A 20,695-nucleotide genomic window follows, 5' to 3' on the forward strand; every position below is an offset into this window, starting at 1 on the left:
GAGAGTGAGTATTCTGTACCTATTTGTGCCAGAGTTTTAAAAAAACTGATGATAAATACTTATTTTACAGGATTTGTCTATACCATCCCGTTACTGCTGCCAGTCCCATTATAGGGGTGGTTACACTGGTTACTGTGTATAATCACTACATCTTATATAAAACATAGTCCCCCACCGGGTCTGTCTGTTTGTGTGTTTGTTTGTATGTTCGCGATAAACTCAAAAACTACTGGACGGATTTTCATGCGGTTTTCACCTATCAATAGAGTGATTCTTGAGGAAGGTTTAAGTGTATAATTTGTTAACCCGTGCGAAGCCGGGGCGGGTCGCTAGAGTTAATTAACTACGAAACTTCCGTCTCAGACATACTTAGTATCTAATATCGTAAGACTAACCAACAATAGTCCTACTGTAAGTACCTACTGCGACAATGGCCGTTGGGGGAAAAGAAAACCCGTTAAAAATCGTTGTTAACAATTTTAATGATTGCAATATACAGTATAGATCGATTAACCTACTGGAAGTCACACACGTGAACAGTATTCGCGTCGGCAAACATTTGCCCAGCCATTATATGGCCGCGTCACACTTTTGTCTATGCTCAAACAAAGTATGACGCGAATTAAATATTACCTTGAATGTATTTCGAGTTAAAATATGATTAAAAAGGCATAATTATACAAACGGTGTGTTCTCTACGTGACCAAGGTGGGGACAGATCGGAATACACTATAGATAACACGCTATATATATATAGAAAATACCCATAACTCAGAAACAAATATATGTGTTCATCACTCAAATAAATACTTACCGGGATTCGAACCCGGGACCATCGACCTCATTAGGCATGGTCACTACCCAGTACCCACTAGGCCAGACCGTTCATCGAATATTATATAGGTACCTATTTAATCATAATTCCGCGTCCTCAAGATATTTTTTACGTTGACGATTATCATTATTATCAATTTCGAAGAGCAACCATGTATATAACATGTATTAATAAATTTGTTGTTTTGTTGTTCGCAGAAATCGCGAAGCGTCTGGTTGACGTTAACTGGTGACCGAAGAGCTGGCGGCTACCTCGCACAACGCATCAGCATTGCGATACAGCGAGGAAATGCCGCCAGCATCCTTGGTACAATGCCTCAAGGGCCTGTTTTAGATTTATGCTAGTTATTCATTTCGCTTAGTAATACCACTGTATATATCTTGTATGTAAATAAATGATTTAACTCAAAAAAAAAAATTGACTTGCAAATGCCTCTTGACGTCAATACGACAAAATAAATATTGATTGTATAGCCAATAATTACGTTATTATAAATATGTATCAACGTATGTACGTAATTTTGTCGTCAGCTCTAAGGAAGCTAGTCGAGTTCTTAGTACAGTCAACTGTAAAAATATGGGTGCACAAATCATCTCAAAAATATGTCCCATAGCTCTTATGTCAGCGAATTAAGAACTATGGGACATATTTTTGAGTAAGTTATCTACACCCATATTTTTACAGTTGACTGTAGCTAATGCTATACACTCTATTCTTTGGTACCTAACCATATAGGTACATATGAAAGTCATTTGAATTAACTCTATAAAGCGCGCAGATTTATGCCGGGGTCTCAAAACTTTTTTACCTGGTTGCTGCTGTTAGGGCCGAACCCCTGGAGCCTGGCTCCCGCGGGCCGGACGCTTTGGGTGCCGGGCGTGCCGGCGGGCCGGATTGGAACGTGGGCCGGGGTTTGGAGCCCCTGTTTTATGCGATAAACGCATGCGATCAACAGAATGTAGGATACATTACATTTCACACTATGAGTAAAACATTTTTACAGTACATATGGTCCTACTTTCCCGCACTAGTGCGGAAAAGAGCACTTTCCGTGCGTATGTCAAAAGTTTAAAGGGCCATATGTACGTTGTACGATACACGTGCGAAAAGGTAATTCGCAACTCGTGTCGATTTAAAACACTCCTTCGGTCGTGTTTTAATTTATCGCCACTCGTTTCGAATTTCCTCTTTTCGTAATTATTATGTTTATGTTTATGTTTATGTATATATTGTTTTCGTAATCGTAAATAACTATTTACTCAGAAGTACATTCCTCTGTTTCATATTATATCTTGAAGTCATCGATATCAGTGGGGTCCAGGCGTGGTCCGGTATCAGATTATACTCCACAGAAACACATCTTCTATCTATATCTATACATATAATAAAGCTGAAGAGGGTCGAAAGTCTGTACATGGAAGATATTTGAAAAAAAGTTGGCTGGGGATACTTAGAATTGATAACAGAACACGTTCCAACAGTTTTTAGAATTTTTGTCTGTTTATCTGTTTATCTGTTTGTCTGTTTATTTGAACGCGCATCACGTGAAAACGGCTGAACGGATTTTGATGAAAACTTTACTAATCTGTCGAGAAAATCTCCGGCCAGGTTATAGGCTATAAAAATTCAATCCCTAAAAGGGGGGGTAGCCACAACACTCGATTGACTTAAGTTTGCCCCTGAATCGTATGGCGCTACTTAGGAAGGAGGGGCAAACTTTTCTCAAATATGTACTAACACTATAGAGTACTCTGGTAAACTTACAAATGGCGCTGAATTTAATACGATGTGACATAAATAAGCCACCGAGGAAGGATTTTGCCAAATTAACTCTAAGTTTAGAAGACCCCTCTTCTAAAATTTCAATCAATCGTACGGATATCAACAAATTTAATTGAATAATTGTGTTGATTTAATAATACAACAAAATTAAACGACAGTATATTAATTGCCCCTCATTGCACAGTGCCATCTTTTGGGGAACTGAGTAAACATTAAGTAGGTAACCAAGAAAAAATTAGTTTACCATAGTTACGTAGTGGTAAAATAAATACACATATCAACACGCGTATAATTGCATAAAATGATTTATTTTCTCCGTCATAAATTATACCTAATCGTAATTATATCGCATCCATATCAAATCCATATTCATACGTATCGCCTCCTTAAGCACTTAATAATGGCCACGAAGGTGGGTACTTTGAAAAAAAACATTGACCTCTGTCATTTGCAGTGCCGGATTAACCCTTTTAAGCAAAATAAGCACTTGCTTAGGGCACCATGCCTAGGGGGCACCAAAAATTATCGAAAAATTTTCGCGCTCGCTTCGCTCGCGTTTTCAATAACATTCTAAGATGTTTATGATAAAGGTGATATTTCGGTGGCGACTGTAGCAGCATTAGGTACTCTGTTGCAACGTTACTGCTGAGCACTGTCAATTTTCGTGATAAAATGATGTGACTGATTTCCACACTAAAAGTAAAAATGTACAACTGTCTATCAAATTGCGTTTTTTTATATCGAAAAATTTTCGAGCTCGCTTCGCTCGCGTTTTCAATAACTTTCTAAGATATGATAAAGGTGACATTCGGGTGGCGACTGCAGCAGCATTAGGTACTCTGTTGCAACGTTACTGCTGCGACACTGTCAATTTTCGTGATAAAATGATGTGACTGATTTCCATACTAAAAGTAAAAATGTACAACTGTCTATCAAAATGCGTTTTTTATATCGAAAAATTTTCGCGAGAGACCTCACACTATTGTCACTGTGCAAGGTACAAAATGGGACATAAGACATAAATTAAAACTTTCTACTGTACATTCAATTTGCGACGTGGCCGTGGATCAATTTTGGAATCTTTCGCTTGCTCGGGTATCAATATTAGCACGAGCGGTTAAACACACTTTGCCCCTTGTAAAAGTAATAACTATTATTTATACTCTGTAACACCTCTGAGTTTTGGGTACACCAGCTTGTCAGTAGAAAATGGCGGAAAATTTAAAAAATGTAGGCATGGAGTGTTGTCCCATAGAAAGTTTTAATTTCGCGCCTTTTTCTACTCACAAACTGAGTGTGCCAGTGTTATAGTTACAAAATTTCCATTTTAATAATAGGAACAGAACGGAAAAACAAACAAGACTCATTAAAATTTATTTTAATATTTTTATTTAATTTTTATGTTTCCTATGAGAGTTTACAATTCGACAACTTATACATACTATGCCTTAAATTAAACAGTTTTTGACAAGTTTTCACTATGACTTCGAAACATAAGGCGGTTTGTTTACAGAGAGTCTACCGCCAAACGCGAAAATCTAAATTTCGTTATCTGCCTCTCTATCGCTCGGATACGCCAAAGTGATGTTTCGCGGCAGGGATGTTCCGGATGCAGATTTTTTGACATCCGCGGATGCGGATGCGGATATTTAAAGGCTCACATCCGCGGACGCGGATGTCAAGATTAGGTTAAAAAAACAAATATTAAATTTTTAGTAATTTTTATTTTAAAAAAAACGAAACGTTTAGTATTTGAGCAAGAATATAGGTGCGTTATATTGAATAAACAGTAACTTGACCGACTTATCTGGATCTAGACGATTTCGTTATAGGTAATGACGAAATTACCTAGCACTTACGCCGCCGCTAAGACGTTCCTGTACCGACTTGTTCGACATCCGCATCCGCATAAGCTCCTCATCGATTTTATACGGATGCGGATGTTGAAAATAATGCGGAAGTTCCGCGGATGCGGATGCGAATATTCGCAACATCCCTGTTTCGCGGTAGGCCTCAAGTTTGTGCTAGTAGCGCCCTCTACACAGAGTTTTGCGTAATATTCCCTATTAACTTGTATCATCAACTGCCTATTTAGTCTTCACATCAACTTTATTAATAGTGAGCCTATTGTTTTTCTTAGGTATCTTGTGCTTGTACCGTCCGTGAAGGTAGAGGGCGCTCTTGTGCCCGAAGTCCGCCCCGCACAGCGCGCACACGAACGGCCGCGCGCCTGTGTGCGTGTTGATGTGATCCGAGAGGGTTTTTTTATCCTGAAATTAAACTTTTCAGTGAAATACGATTAGAGTTATGATCTGTATCTTTAGGTATTTAAATAAAAGTAAACAAAATCTACCCTCAAATGGCTCCTTAAGCCAGTTGAGGGTAGATGAAAATGTTACACGATCCAATAATGTACAGTTCAGTGACAGATCCAGGCGGTTTTGTAATTGGTCGGTTAACCAATAAATGTTATATCTACCCGAAAATGTACAAATTTTTTTAAGTACCTTTTAGTTTAGTTTACTTTTATTTAAGTACCTTAAGACACAGACTATAGACCAAGACAAGTCTGCAACGATTTTGATAGCACACGCAGTGCAAGTGTTATTTATACGTTATAATGTCATAGAAGTTTAACGTTTAAAACAATACTTGCACTGCGTGTGCTATCAAAATCGTTGCAGACTCATCTTGGTCTAACTCTACCGAGGCATTTTTGTGGTCGTTTTTAGGATTCCGTGCCCAAAGGGTAAAAACGGGACCCCATTACTAAGACTTCGCTGTCCGTCTGTCTGTCTGTCCGTCTGTGATAGCTAGGCAGTTGAAATTTTCACAGATGATGTATTTCTCCTGCCGCTATAAAAACAAATACTAAAATAAATATTTATAGTGGGGCTCCCATGCAACAAACATGTTATTTTGGCGTTTTTTTCGTAATGGCACGGAACCCTTTGTGCGCGAATCCGTAAAAAGAAAAAGAAAAACATAGTTTATGTTTGTACATAAACTATAAAGGGGCCCACTGATTAACAGTCCGCCGGACGGTATCGGCCTGTCAGTTGTTCGGAACTGCCAACATTTTGTTCTAACTGACAGGCCGATACCGTCCGGCGGACTTTTAATCAGTGGGCCCCTTAAATGTTTACCTTGAAGCCCTTCCCGCAGTGATCGCATATCTTGTCCCTGGGCGCCACATAGTTCTCGTGCACCAGCCGCCGGTGCCGCGCCCGGGTCGACGTGGACTTGAACATCTAAACAAACATATATACTGGGTCAAGCAGATCTTGTCAGTAGAAAAAGGCGGCAAATTTGAAAAATGTAGGCGCGAAAGGATATCGTCCCATAGAAAATTTGAATTTCGCGCCTTTTTCTACTGACAAGATTTGCTTGACCATCTATATATATGTTATAAGGGTTCCGTACCCAAAGGCAGGCGTGGCTCACTCCGCGATTTCGTCGCGTCGCTTCAAGTACATGCAGACCACACAAATGTTGTTGTCTAGCAGTAGTAATTGCCGCGCACCGCTATTGAACGGAGGCCTACTTGCGCTTGCGCCACCTAGCGGTCATATCTGTCTTAATAGACGCGTTTTGTTAGAGTGAACCTTCTGTACCTAGTACTATTATCTATTCTGTGCCAAAGGGTAAAAATAAAAACGGGACCCTATTACTAAGACTCCGCTGTCCATCTGTCCGTCTGTCTGTCACTAGGCTGTATCTTATGAACCGTGATAGCTAAGCAATTGAAATTTTCACAGATGATGTATTTCTGTTGCCGCTATAACAACAAATACTAAAAACAGAATATTGGGGCTCCCATACAACAATTAAACGTGATTTTTTTACGTGACGTATTATAACAAAAAAACAACGGGTTGCACTCCGGAAGTGCCGGCAGAAGTGAAAACTCAATGACATTGAAACAGTTTTTCGATCAGGTCACGTGTCCGTCTTACGTCTTACGAATCTCACGGTCACGTGACCTGTCGCGAGTTTAACATTTTTTCCCCATCACAAAAGTGCACAGCGCCACTAAAGAAGTTTTCACTTCAAAAATTCATACTGGGCCCAATTCTAGTTGTTTAAGTTACCTCGTGGCACACTGGGCACTCGTGTTTCCGTTCGTCCCTGTGCACGCGCGCCACGTGCTGCCGCAGCAGGCCCCTGTTCGGGAACACTCTACTACACTCTGTGCAGCCATGCCTGTGTACAATACGGTATTTTACTATAACAGTTTTGAATGATTCACGGTTAGTTTTTAGCTTGTGCCTGCTCGGTCACTACAGAGAGCGCTCCGCTCTCGGTCAATCAGTCAAACGAACTAGTTCGGTCTTTTAGTTCCTTTAGTTCAGTTCGGTCTTTGAGAGCTGGGAATGTATGAATCGATTTTACCTTAGTTTTTGTTCTAAATTTTTGGCAACTGAATCAACGAACGAGTCAATTTGTACGATACTATATGACGGTTAAACATCAAAAAGCTAGACACAATAAAATAAAATAAAAAATATAGAAAAAGTATTTGATTTTTTTTTTCATACTTTTCAGGTTTAGGACTGTTTGTCACTCTTTTATCTCGTTCGCACTCGTGCCAACGTCATTGTGAACCATTTCGTTCAGTCTATTTTCTGTTTCACTCATGTCAAGCGCTCATCAATCCCACTGAACTAAAGGACCTAAAGACCAATTAAGAGAGTGCAAAAAGACTTAGTTCCTTTCGGTCCTTGACGGGATTTCATTCTTAACAGTTCTAAGTTCATGACCGACACAAGCCTAGTTAGTTTCACTTACAGACAAGACATCCTTCAGACTGAGCATAGTAGCGCTACCCCCTCTGCCACAAGTATACGGTAGTTTTACTCCATTTTCGAGTCAAGTGTCTTTGTGTGACGGCCGTGTCTTTGAACGGACCAATCACGGCACGGGACGCGCTCACCTCGTCCCCCGCACCCCCGTATTTTTGGCAGCATCGGTTTCATGAAGTAATTGCTCTAAACTCTGTCTAGAGGATTCCTAGATTTATTTTATATCGACCGGGATATGAACCGTGATTACCTTTTGTATTGTTTTGTTACCAGTGAACAATACCAGTGATGCATTTTACTGCGTCGAAATATCGGGAGCTCGAAAACAATATAAAAGGTAATCACGGTCCATATCCCGGTCGATACAAGTCTAGGGTATTATACTGTCTTCTTCTTCTTCAACCTAGCGTTTTATACTGTATTTAAAATAAATTATTTCACACCATGCATGAAATAAAGCACCAGATAATTATTAGAAAAACAGATAGTCTGTTCGGAAAGAGAAGAGTCGTGGAATGTATTGGGCCCCATACATTTCACGACTCTTCTCTTTCCGCACAGACTCTAGCAGTTATACAGGGTCGGTCGTGCGCACCCGAGCTGCATCCATCGCCATGAGTGTTAGTAGCTCGGTACTACTTACAGGGCTAGCGTGTCTTATTTCAAATGTGCAGTTTTTTGGGCAGTTGTGTAAAAGTCTGTGACAACCCTACTGTGATCTTGTGCGGCGTCGGCATTTACGCAAAAATTAAAGGCGTCGGTCCACTGTTACTTTTTACACTGCGCAAGGCGCAATTATTAAAAATACAATACTTACGTGAGCAGTCCCTTGGATATATGTTCGCTCGCGTACTTCATGTGATTATTGTACGAGTAGATGTTTTTGAACTGCTTGTCACATTGTGCGCAATACATCACTTCATCCTTCTGCAAACCAAAATACAATACAATACAATAGGGTATTTGACTGTATTGAAAATAAATTATTTTACACCATGCATGAAATAAAGCACCAGAAGATTAATAGAGAAACGTAGACAGCAGTTATTGTTGAACAAAATTTCTATTTTAAAACCCGTATAAAACTATAAAGAGTGGGTTATTTGATTGTGACGTCACATGCTGGTGTTTCATATAAATTCCATAGTAGCAAAAGCGTTTTGACAGTTCGAAAAAAGAAACTGATTTGACTAGTAGTCAAATACCCTATTACAACACAAATCCTGTATATAGCACAGCCTCAGAATAAATGTACATGAACACACAAATAATACATGAAGACGTTGGTAAACAACAGGCGGCCTTATCGCTAAAGAGCGATCTCTTCCAGCAACCTTTAGGTGTGTGTGTGTGTGTGTGTGTGTAGTGTTTAGGCAAAGACATATGTAACTTCGTATAAGATGATTAAAGTCTAAGGAAAAAACGTGCCTCGAAAATCAAGAAAAAGTCATTCTCGGATAGATGGCGCACACACCTTTGGCCTATGCTCGGCTAGATGGCGTGACGACACCGTTTCATATTTAACAATTTTAACACACAGATATCAGTGAATGAACATGGGTCAAAATGATATAAAAATAATAAAATCATTTATCCATATATATAATGTTTTTCGATAGTTTTATACGTTTTCATTTTGAGTTTTAGTCGTGTGTCGATAGATGGCAGTAAATTTACTGTGACTACAAAATTTACTATTTCAGGACCCCTCTATACTATCTATTCTCTTTGGTAATACTTAATTTTTTTAAGGCCCAGTAGATTCGGGTTCTTCTCTCTATCTCTCTCACTGAGTTTAAGCGTAAGCGAGATGTATATGCGTGCCCGGATATCTTGAAAATATTAATTAATTGTACGTTTAAATAAAAATCGGACATGTGCGAGTCGGACTAGCCCACCGAGGGTTCCGTACTTTTTAGTATTTGTTGTTATAGCGGCAACAGTAATACATCATCTGTGAAAATTTCAATTGTCTAGCTATCACAGTTCATGAGCATACAGCCTGGTGACAGACAGACGGACAGACGGAAAGTGGAGTCTTAGTTATAGGGTCCCGTTTTTACCCTTTGGGTATGGAACCCTAAAAATGATGGGGCCTCATCTCAAACATGATACAGATATATTGCATAATTGTATTCCATCGTATTTTCTCGGCAACGGTCGTATATCTCATGGTCTAATAAAACATGGTCTTCCATTCCCAGAGTGACACGCGATTACGTCACAATAACATTGCCACTTTATTTCAACATAACATGTTACATGGGTACATTATACCTATGGTTAATAAGTTAAAATATTTATTTCTTTTATTATTTCTTTATAATTTTATAATTTTCATTTATATGTATTTTAGCTTAAATTTTACAATAACACGTCATTTTTAATTACTCGTTAGCAATATCTTCCGATTCACGAAAGAAATTTCAGACTTTCGGGTAATTCTGTTTATACTACTGGCAACACAGGATAGCGCTGTGGACATTTGACAATTCGGATCTAGATAACTTCATGCCCTGACCGTCATCCTTGTCGAACGCGTGTTAATTGTTATTTCCTTCTCGCTCAGTGTCAGCAGTCGCAGTGTTTTCCAAACTTTTCACGTCGTAAGCTTGGTAATTAATGTGTAACTGTGAATTAGTTTTTTAAACGTTTGTCTTGTATAGATAAATAAAGTTTAATTTAATACATTAGATTTGTTTTATTTTACTATGTTTCTACATGAATAACTTAAAATTAATGCCGTTAAAATAATTTTCACCATTGGTTAAAATTCTCCCACATTTCAAAGTTTGAGAACCTGTAAACAGCATGATGACGTAGGCGCGTGTCAGTTAGGTCATACGCGAATCTCGGAATGGAGTACCAGGCGGAGTATATTATTATACCATGGTATATCTCATGCTACTTCAGTCAACCTCAGTACTTTTTGTTCGTACACCCCAGGCCAAAAGTATGGAAACAAACTTACATATATGACAATAAAAAACTGTAACTTTCACATAAATAATGTATTTATTAAAAAGAAATATAATATAGTAAAATGATAATAGAACATTTTAAAAGTAAATTACTGATAATTTGCTTTAATAAAACTGTAAATTCAACCTTGCGTAGAAAGACATTTAAGAAGGTTGATTTGTATGTTCTCTCAAATTTATATTTTTTTCGCATATATTAGGATGTTTTAATACTTTGGGTGCTGTTTTAATCTTATAAAACTGCCTAAAGTAATTTTTGCGTTACCAATACACAATAATAATAATGGAAATATTAAAAATTAAGAAAAATAACCTTGTTTCCATACTTTTGACCTGGGGTGTATGTAAGTATTTAAATATGTATATCAAATCTTTGACCCACTTCCAAAATGCATTACCCTCTCAGCTTCACTGTCTTAATCCCACAGGAAAGGCGAGCCGATACGTTGTGGAAACAGGTCGGCTGCAGGAATCTGCCGCTTAGGTTGGACCCTACTCGCGCCAAGCGGTATCCAGACGGGACTGATCAAATCGGTCGATTTGATCAGAAATGAAATTGGCGTCAATCTCCAATTTTAGATTTATGGTGATATTAGAGCCCTCTAAATTGAAAAAATGTCCCAGAACGAAAAAACTGGCCTCACAAAGTATTCTTGCGTCCGCACCTCATTTTATCGGTAATATCGGTCATTATCGGCGGTTGAATTCGGCGAGTCAAATTAGCGTTTGCGTTCGCAGTGTCCGCACGTCCTGATTCGATCGGGCAATTTAATCAGATTGACGAAAAATTGACTAATCTGGATACGCCTTTACGGTAACTCCATTCCGGGTTTTAATTTTGGCCTGGGGTGTACGTTTCCGTAAAAATAGGATGGAAAATAATTATGCACTACATCTGCATTGCCGATTTTTAAGTGCATTTTAGACCTATGTTCGTGATTTTTAGGGTTCCGTACCCAAAGGGTAAAACGGGACCCTATTACTAAGACTCCGCTGTCCGTCCGTCTGTCTGTCACCAGGCTGTATCTTACGAACAGTTGAAATTTTCACAGATGATGTATTTCTGTTGCCGCTATAACAACAAATACTAAAAACAGAATAAAATAAAGATTTAAGTGGGGCTCCCATACAACAAACGTGATTTTTGACCGAAGTTAAGCAACGTCGGGCGGGGTCAGTACTTGGATGGGTGACCGTATTTTTTAGCCGTTTTTTGCATTATGGTACGGAACCCTTCGTGCGCGAGTCCGACTCGCACTTGTCCGGTTTTTTATATCAAGCGAAAGTAACACTAAACCCAGTTGAGTGTTGTGTTTCCGCCGCTGAGTAAGGTTGCCAGAGCTCAACGAGGGTTCGGAATGTTAGGGTCGGCAACGCGCATGTAACACCTCTGGAGTTGCAGGCGTCCATAGGCTACGGTGACTGCTTGCTATCAGACGGGTCGTATGCTTGTTTACCACCGACTTAGTATAAAAATAGTTATTTACGATACAAGTGCGATAAATAAGAAAGTCCGCCTTCGGTCGTGTTTTAAAATTCGCCACTCTATGCGAATTAACTATTCGCACGTGTATTGTAAAAGGTTTTACAGTTTTCAGGCCCTTTAAATTTTCGTAGTAGTTACGTAATGTGTACACATCGGTAACTCGTGGCATTTAGGTAGCACTTAAAAGATTAGTGATGAGCACACATCGGTAACTCGTGGCACTTAGGTAGCACTTGACAGTTTCTAACAGACTAGTGATGTGACAATGTTCTTCCTATACGAGTCGAGAAAAAGAAACCACTAAAAAAAGGAATTAATTAACTAATCTTTTAAGTGCTACCTAAACGCCACGAGTTACCGATGTATAGTAATGTGCATATAAAGCACAGGGTGTCATAATGTAGCACCAGACATACTAACGTACTGTACGGTTACCATCAGTTTGTCACTGACATAAACGCCCTCGAGAACGTAATTTACTTTCTATACATCCCGTTTGCACTAATATGCGAGTGCGAGCGAGATGTATAGAAAGTAAATTACGTTCTCGACGGCGTTTATGTCAGTGACAAACTGATGGTAACCGTACTGTAATACCACGTAATACTTACGGAAGTATGCACTCGAGTGACGTGCAAGTTGAGGTGCTGTTGTATCTTGAAACTCTTCTCGCACTCGGGGCACTTGAATAGCCGGTCGACAACCTTATGCGTACTGCGGACACACGGACAAATATTATACTACTTGTAGTCTTGGGGTTAGGTTGCCGAGCGACCTCCCGAACCGTGGCAAAACATCTATCCATCTAATACCTTTAAACGGCCAATTCTTATTTATATATATATTTCGGGGATCTCGGAAACGGCTCTAACAATTTCGATGAAATTTGCTATATGGGGGTCTTCGGGGGCGAAAAATCGATCTAGCTAGGTCTTATCTATTGAAAACGCGCATTTTTGAGTTTTTTAATGTTTTCCGAGCAAAGCTTGTTCTCCCAGATAATACATAAAAAATCTGTATCTGCATATTCTGATAAGTCGAAAATAAATATACGTTTTCATTCAATAATCAAGAATGGGGAGGGGGCGCGAATTGGTGCAGCCCTCTATACCCACAGCATTTGACATAGACTTAAATTAATACATATTTTTGTTTATTCTAAGCTTAATACACCCTCTTGCCACACTGGGGCACTCGAAAGCTATTCGAGAAGGTGCCGAAACCTTTCAGAGCGGCCCTCGGTACTCACAGCATGTGGCACTTCATGCGAGCCACGAACACCCCCTTGCCGCACTGAGGGCAGGGCTCGCGGCCGTGACCGCGCACGTGCTTCGAGTATCTTCCGTAATTACTGCAAAGTGACAAACGGTTATTAAGAGGAAAAAACGGGGCTCTCCATTCAAACGTAGTCCCTATTTTCCTCTCTAGATATTGACATTATGGAAAATATCATTAATTCATTATACAATTTAATATTAATCAGGGGAATTATCAGTACTGCTGCTCGACAACAGATGTCGCGACTACCGACAAGTCTAATGCTCAACAATTTTGCAGCTAATATTATAACCGGATTGACTGCAACTAAATTTAAAATCCTTCTGCTTGTAATATTAGTTGTAAATTGTTGTGTAATACACTTTTCATCAGTCGCGACACACGTGACATCTATTGTCGAGCAGCAGTACTGCTAATTCCGCTACTTGACGCTAGATGTCGACTACGAAAATAGTAGGCAGTTTGGTAAGAAAACTGGTGTATGGAGTGAGCACTCTATGCTTCTTATTTCAGACCGAGACGACCGGTTTAAGATAAGATAATATTTATTTATTGTCAAGGATAAGATATAGATAGATAAGATAAGATAAGATTATTTATTGTCAAGTTTGGCCTAGCGGGTAGTGAGCCTGCCTGCGAAGCCGATGGTCTTGGGTTCGAATCCCCGTAAGGGAATTTATTTGTGTGATGAACACAGATATTTGTTCCTGAGTCATGGATGCTGTCTATGTTTTTAAGTATTTAATTGTATATTACATATATCGTTGTCTGAGTACCCGCATCACACGCCTTCTTGAGCTTACCGTGGGACTTATACATAGTTGGTTTTTTTAGCATTAGAAAGAACTTGAAAGAAGGTAAACGATATTGACAAGTCTTTTAAAAGAAAAACGCTTTTTAAAAATCAGTAATTATTACTTATGAAAGCAGAAGAATATAAATGATCGCATTAGATTCATAATTGTTACATATTTGGCGTAGCTTATTTTTAAAATGTGTTTTTCAATTAAAAGACACATCAAGATTGTTACCTTATTTCTAATGCTAAAAAACGAAATATAGTCAACTTCTGTAAAAATGTCCCTAAAATATTTATTTATTTATCTATGGTTAAAAGATACGTACGTCAATAGTTTTGAACAGATCTCGCAGTTCCAAGCAATAACAGGGACCCTATGTTCGACCTCGCAGTGCCGCCGCATCGAGTTTAGGGAGTCCCACGTGTGGGCGCACTGGGTACAGTTCAACAGTCTGTATGGTTAAAAATATATGAAAATTAATACGGTATTTTACTGTAATATAGGAATAATAATAATTTCAGCCTATATACGTCCCACAACTGGGCACAGGCCTCCTCTTATGCGCGAGAGGGCTTGGGTTGGGCTATAGTCCCCACGCTAGCCCAATACGGATTGGGGACTTCACATACACCTTTGAATTTCTTCGCAGATGTGTGCAGGTTTCCTCACTTACTATTACTACTATTACTATTTGACTGTATTTAAAATAAATTATTTTACACCATGCATGAAATAAAGCACCAGAAGATTAATAGAGAAACGTAGACAGCAGTTATTTTTTGACACAGTTTCTATTTTAAAACCCGTATCGTATCGTGACGTCACATGCTAGTGTTTCATATAAATTCCATAGTAGAAAAAAAACATTTTTACGGTTCGAAAAAAGAAACTGATTTGACTAGTAGTCAAATACCCTATTTCATGATGTGTGATGGGATTATGTGTCTTACCTATAATGCGTGTCCTTATGTGTGGCCAGGGCTTGCTCAGTGTGGAATCTCAGCTCGCATATCTCGCAGGAATGCTTGCCAAACAACTGTGTACATGTAAAATTACATTGATTTGTAGGTCTTACCATATCTCGGGACCATGGGGTCCCGGACCTTTGGGAGGCGTGCGTGGGGCCGAAGCCAAGCCCTTAAGACAAGTTTGATGTCATGTACTGTACAAATATAACTGGTTCCCCGCGATACAGGTCTCACCTAGTAGGCCCCTGGTAAATATGTACCAAAACCATAGTTTATTGGTAAAAAAATGTTTTTCTTTTTATGTAGAACGCCTGCTGGAACCCATTCACGGGTACAACAATAGATACCCGTGAACCGGTCTCAGCAGGCATTTCAGGGGCTCTTGTAAGAAAAATGGAAAGAGTTCAGGGCTATGGATGAAGTTTGGCTCGAGCTTAAGACTGGGCTTATTGATTGATATATGGATTGCCATACACTAGAAATCCTCTAGACGGAGCTTAGAGCAATTATTTCATGAAACCGATGCTGTCAAAAATACAGGGGTGCGGGGGACGAGGTGAGCTAGTCCCGTGCCGTGATTGGTCCGTTCAAAGACACGGGCGTCACACAAAGACACTTTGATTCGAAAATGGAGTAAAACTATATTTGTGGCAGAGGGGGTAGAGCCACTATGCTCAGTCTGGAGGATGTCTTGTCTGTGTGGATTGCAAACCATTGCTAAGAAGTGCCTCTCCCCTGTACCAAGAATGCACCCTTGAAGTTAACCGACTTCAACAAAAACTCGGTGTATGTACTAATACTAATTACAAAAACAACATGCCTCAGTATGCATCTTCTCATGCCCCAAAAACGTCCTCCTCGTGAAAAAGGGCTCAACACATTTCTCACATTTAAACACTTCTATACTATAAAACTCATTCTCTCTCTTGCTCTCCCACCATCTCTGTCTCTCCTCTTCTGTCAACCTCTCTTCTGTAAAACTAGGGCCTGATGGAACGGATACTGGCTTTTCCAAAGTCTTTTCAAGAGGGCGTTTTTCTACATTACTCGCAGGCATAGGGTTTTTTGGTAGAATTTTTTGGTAGAAAGGTGTGGTTCGTAGTGTGGGAACTTCCATCATTGGTAGTTTTCGTTGGGGTACTGCGCTCATTGGTGGGGGGTATGAAATGTCTGAAAAAAAACAAATTTGACATAATTTCTAAACATATATGAATACAAATACATAGAAATAGTATTTTCTATAGACGTGCTATACGCGTGCACCCGTGCGGGTCTAAACATACGCAATACGACGAAATTAAAAACACTTTTTAAGATTCCTGATAGCATATCAAACACAACCCACGTAATTTGATCGGGTTCATTGTTAACCACGTGTTATGGCTCCTCTACACGATGGGCCAACGCCGGCCACTCCAAGGGACGCAAGCGTTAGAGGGAGCAAGTGATATTGCTATCTCAGTCTACCGCATGGCTGCGTCCATTGGAGTGGCCGGTGCTGGCCCATCGTGTAGAGGAGCCATTTACCACCAAGAAAACGGTTGGTACTGCGCTAATCAAAGTTGCTGCTTTCAGACTCCCTCGAACAGAAAAGTAACAAACAAACCTCGAGTTTTCTCCATAGTAAATGCATGGAAAAAGTTTTCTTAATTTTTTGGCTTTTTAGTACATTACCGTTAGTTGAACCCTAGAAAACTGATTCTGAAATACTGGATAGGAATGGAATCTATTAACATAAAAAAATAGCTTGTGAAAAATAAGTGTTCATTTTCATACAAATTGTATGAGAACTTTCCTTAATTTGAGGCTTTTCTAGCCGGAATTTTTTTTGGTACCATACAAGCTTTTGATCCTGGATAGGAATGGGATCGATGGACATAAAAAAAGTTTTCAAATATTAGCTTTTTCTCGCAGCCTGTATGTTTTTTCCAAAATGTGTAAACGCCAATCTTCATTAGTTTGAAATTGAGGGCAGGTCTTCTTAAACCATTTTCGCGTAGCACCACGGGATCTGGTAGCTGCCCACACTGACCCAAAAAGAGAATCCATTCTGTATTTTATATCATGAAATACTTACGTTTCCTATTTAAGAGTGACATTAGTGTTGCATCCGCAAATCCAGCTCCACCCCACACACCACCAGTTTGTCTTTGAGGAACCTGTTCCTGACACACACTAGCACCCCAAACCCCAGGGTTTTCGTCTTCAGCTCTAGGTTCAAGTTTAATCTCAGTTTCAAGCCTCAGTTTTACTTTATGTTGATAAACTTCAAATGTAACTTTTTCGTCATTATTTCCTGATTCCATAGGAGTAAGTTTTCTGATCCATTCATTAGTTAGACCATTATCTAAATCAGGTTCAGTTTTTAATATTTCCATAAGGGGATCTGAATTTTCTTGTGTAGTAATTTTTTGTGGGTTTGTTATTTCCAAGTGCATGCCCTTGGATATTGTAAGCTTGGATAGACTTTGGAGTGAGATTGGCTGAAAGGATAAAAATTAGTTCTATACTCTGTATCTTTAGGTATTTAAATAAAAGTAAACAAATAATTTGTTCATTTTCAGGTAGTTATAACATTTATTGGTTAACCAACCAAATTCAAAACCGCCTGGATCTGTCACTGAACGACCTGACTTTAACCTACATTTTTTATCGTGGAATGTTTTCATCTACCCTCAACTGGCTTAAGGAGCCATTTCAGGGTGGACTTTGTTTACTTTTATTTAAATACCTAAAGATAGACTATAAATCTGACAACAGGTGCTTATTTGACACTTGGCACTGACAATTTCCTGTACTTTTCTGGGTTGAGTTCATAGGCACAGAAGAAATAATAATACTACCGTACAGAAACGACACTTCTTACAAACCCGAAGTTTGACAGCGGTTCAAGGTCGAATCATGCTATCCCTTTCTAATATATGGCACTATCCGTTTCGGCTATTTAGGATTGTCAAAATTCAAGTGATTATCTTATCTGTGGTCATGCACGCAAAAGGAAGTCAAGTGGTGCCAACCCTAATAATTGCTCGGAGCAATGCTGAGCCGAACGGAGCCGAGTTCGACCGAAGTCAGGAGTGTCTCCCCACTGTTCATATGTTTAATTGACTTACTTGTTTATTTATCATGATTGCAAGAGTTCTTTGTGCTTTTAGGGCTCTGTTTTTGAAGTTGACCATTTTTATAACAAAATGTTTGCACTCCCAGCAAATCTTCTCATTTTTGGTCAGCTGAAATATAAAATTATGAGTAATAATTAGAGTGTTACATAAAATTATCTTTTGAAGCTCTTTTTCCATTTTTACCCTAACTAAAATCTTTAGGATGATAGTGTTAAGGATGCTTGAATTCACTACCTCAGCAATTTTTGCACTTTAAAGGGTTAAACATTATGTTATAGCCCCCCACAAATCAAAACTTGCTAAGAAATATACAATTTTTATTTGTCAAAATAAAGATTAAAAATAGGATGGAATGGGAGATTTTAGGCCTCTGAGGGGCTATACTGTTGTATGGGCCAATACTAGCTTTAGAAATAAATTTAAATATCTAGTAGTCATTGACATATATATATAAATATGGCCCTGACAGGCACTAAGAATGGTGCAAGTTTATAATTCGTATTTTTTAGCATTAGAAAGAACTTGAAAGAAGGTAAGCGATCTTGACATGTCTTTTAATTGTAAAACGCTTTTTACAAATCAGTAACTATTACTTATGAAAGCAGAAGAATATAAATGATCATATTAGATTCATAATTGTTACCAGGGATGTTACGGAGCTCCGGTTCCGTTTCCGTTAAGGCGGAACTTCCGTTTGGTATTACACATCAGTTTCTGTTCCGGTTCCGTTATGTTTGAAACGGAAGTTATAACGGATGTCAATGTTTCGCGCGGCGGCGGCGTACATTTTATTCGTGTTATTAAAATTAAAATCGTATGTGTTCTGTTGTGTACTGACTACTGACTGTGTGTAGTGTGTGTGGTGAATGTTAGTGTGTAAAAAAACGCACAATGAAGCAGAAATCAAGTTCGATTTGGAACTATATTGATGAAGTTAGTGGGGACACGGCTAAGTGTAAACTTTGTCTGAAGGTTTATTCTAGAAAGGGGAAAACGACTACATCGTTAAAAAGTCAGGCTCCGATTCTGGTTCCGGTTCCGTTTTCGGTTCCGTTTCCGTTTTCGGTTCCGTTAAACTAAATTGAAAACATCTGTTTCCGTTTTCGGTTCCGATAAAACCACATCCGTTACATCCCTGATTGTTACACATTTAAAGAAAGAAATTTTTCAATTAAAAGACACATTAAGATTGTTTACCTTATTTCTAATGCAAAAAAAAACGAACTATAGCGGTGTCACTCACAACATGAGTGACACCGCTGAACTAGCATCATTCTTAGTGCCCGTAATGCCCGCCTTTACGAAACAATATATAAGTGAATGCTAAATAGTCTATTTACCTACATCTGCCAACAAGTTATTTATGTTAAGTCAGAAAGCTAGCTTCAAATCAAAAATCAAAATCAAATCAAAATCAAAAATATTTATTTGCATAAATAAGGGTACAATGGGTGGTATACTAAGTTTTCAGTCTCATTCCTTATTTTACCATAATATGGCGTACAAATATTCAATACGTTACCCATAGAGCTATATTCTGGCTATATTTACATACATGCATTCTTATAATCTAAGTATATGGCACAATTTTACACAAAGTCAAAAAAATAATAATTTAAAATTAAATTGATAATTAATGTCTTACTTGGTAAAATGTCTAATAAATATAAAATAAATAATTTCATAATCAATAAATACTTTATCATGCTTACAAATTACAATTTTTCAAAAACTCATCGATCGAATAATAGCAATGTTCAATTAAATGTGTATATAATTTTTTTTTAAATAAACTAAATGGCAGTTCCTTAAAACTATCAGTAAAACAATTAAATATTTGTATTGCCATTCCATATACATTCTTCAGAGACCAAGTTAAGTAAGGATGCCATGCATGAAGAATTTCGTACATTGACACACCATTTCCTATCTCAGTCGCACGCGTATAATTATTTTGTTGTAGGTACCGCTCGCACAGTGGCACACCGATGTATGGAAATTGCGGGTAAGAAATTCTTTGTCGTAGCGACGTCTTTGATTGCCCCAAATTCCCTAAAACTTGTTATAAAAGAAACATTCAAAGGCACATACAAACTATAACAATATGATACTCACAGTCAGTTCTTTATAAAACATAGAAACGGGTTTGATGTGTTGCAACGGCAGTGTAAACATTTGTCTACCCTGGCTCAGACATGTCGCGCAAAAGGCGTTTGGAGCTCTACTGTGAGTACTCATGTTTTATAGAAATACTAAACAGAAGTACCAGAACATTTGTTTAACAGGATATAGGACCATCGAGGTCCGGGGTCCGGGTTTGGACGGAGTCTTCAGACGATCCTCGGCCTCTTCGGGCCCTCACTTGCTCAACGAGTTGCACTTGACAGTTTTGACATATTCGTTCAAAAATATCGTGTATGGCCAATCCTCAAAGGCTAGAAAAGATGTATTAGACGTGCGTACCGGATCGCGACCTTGGTCCGGTCAGCATACCTCTTTCTCGCATAAGTGGTATCCAGACGGGCAATTAATTAATACGGGAATTATTTTCCTGATCAAATCGACCGATTTGATCAGGAAAATAATTGGCGCCAATCTCATCTAGCGTACACAATTTAATCACCAATTTTAGAACCATAAA

General features: G+C 38.7%; 1 protein-coding gene and 1 long non-coding RNA gene across 2 annotated transcripts in view; one reads left to right on the forward strand and one right to left on the reverse strand.

Annotated features, from left to right (window-relative positions):
• LOC134802524 (uncharacterized) overlaps positions 1 to 11,876 on the forward strand; it is a 139,820-nt gene extending 127,944 nt beyond the window's left edge. Inside the window, exon 2 of the long non-coding RNA XR_010145847.1 lies at positions 11,732 to 11,876. This is a non-coding gene — a long non-coding RNA (uncharacterized LOC134802524). The remainder of the gene's footprint in view (positions 1 to 11,731) is intronic.
• On the reverse strand, positions 4,107 to 20,386 carry LOC134802355 (zinc finger protein 626-like). Its single transcript, XM_063774976.1, has 12 exons — positions 20,170 to 20,386; positions 18,046 to 18,162; positions 17,010 to 17,415; positions 15,753 to 16,102; positions 14,915 to 15,000; positions 14,290 to 14,415; positions 13,136 to 13,237; positions 12,498 to 12,600; positions 8,237 to 8,346; positions 6,709 to 6,820; positions 5,764 to 5,868; positions 4,107 to 4,887 (listed from the first exon to the last, which is right to left on the reverse strand). The coding sequence occupies exons 1-12, from the start codon at positions 20,290 to 20,292 to the stop codon at positions 4,705 to 4,707; spliced, it is 1,923 nt and encodes a 640-aa protein (XP_063631046.1). The 5' UTR covers positions 20,293 to 20,386; the 3' UTR covers positions 4,107 to 4,704.
• Positions 20,387 to 20,695: the final 309 nt, after the last annotated feature.

The sequence above is a fragment of the Cydia splendana genome, chromosome 24, assembly GCF_910591565.1.
Source record: "Cydia splendana chromosome 24, ilCydSple1.2, whole genome shotgun sequence".
In the NCBI taxonomy this organism is placed as follows: Eukaryota; Metazoa; Arthropoda; class Insecta; order Lepidoptera; family Tortricidae; genus Cydia; species Cydia splendana.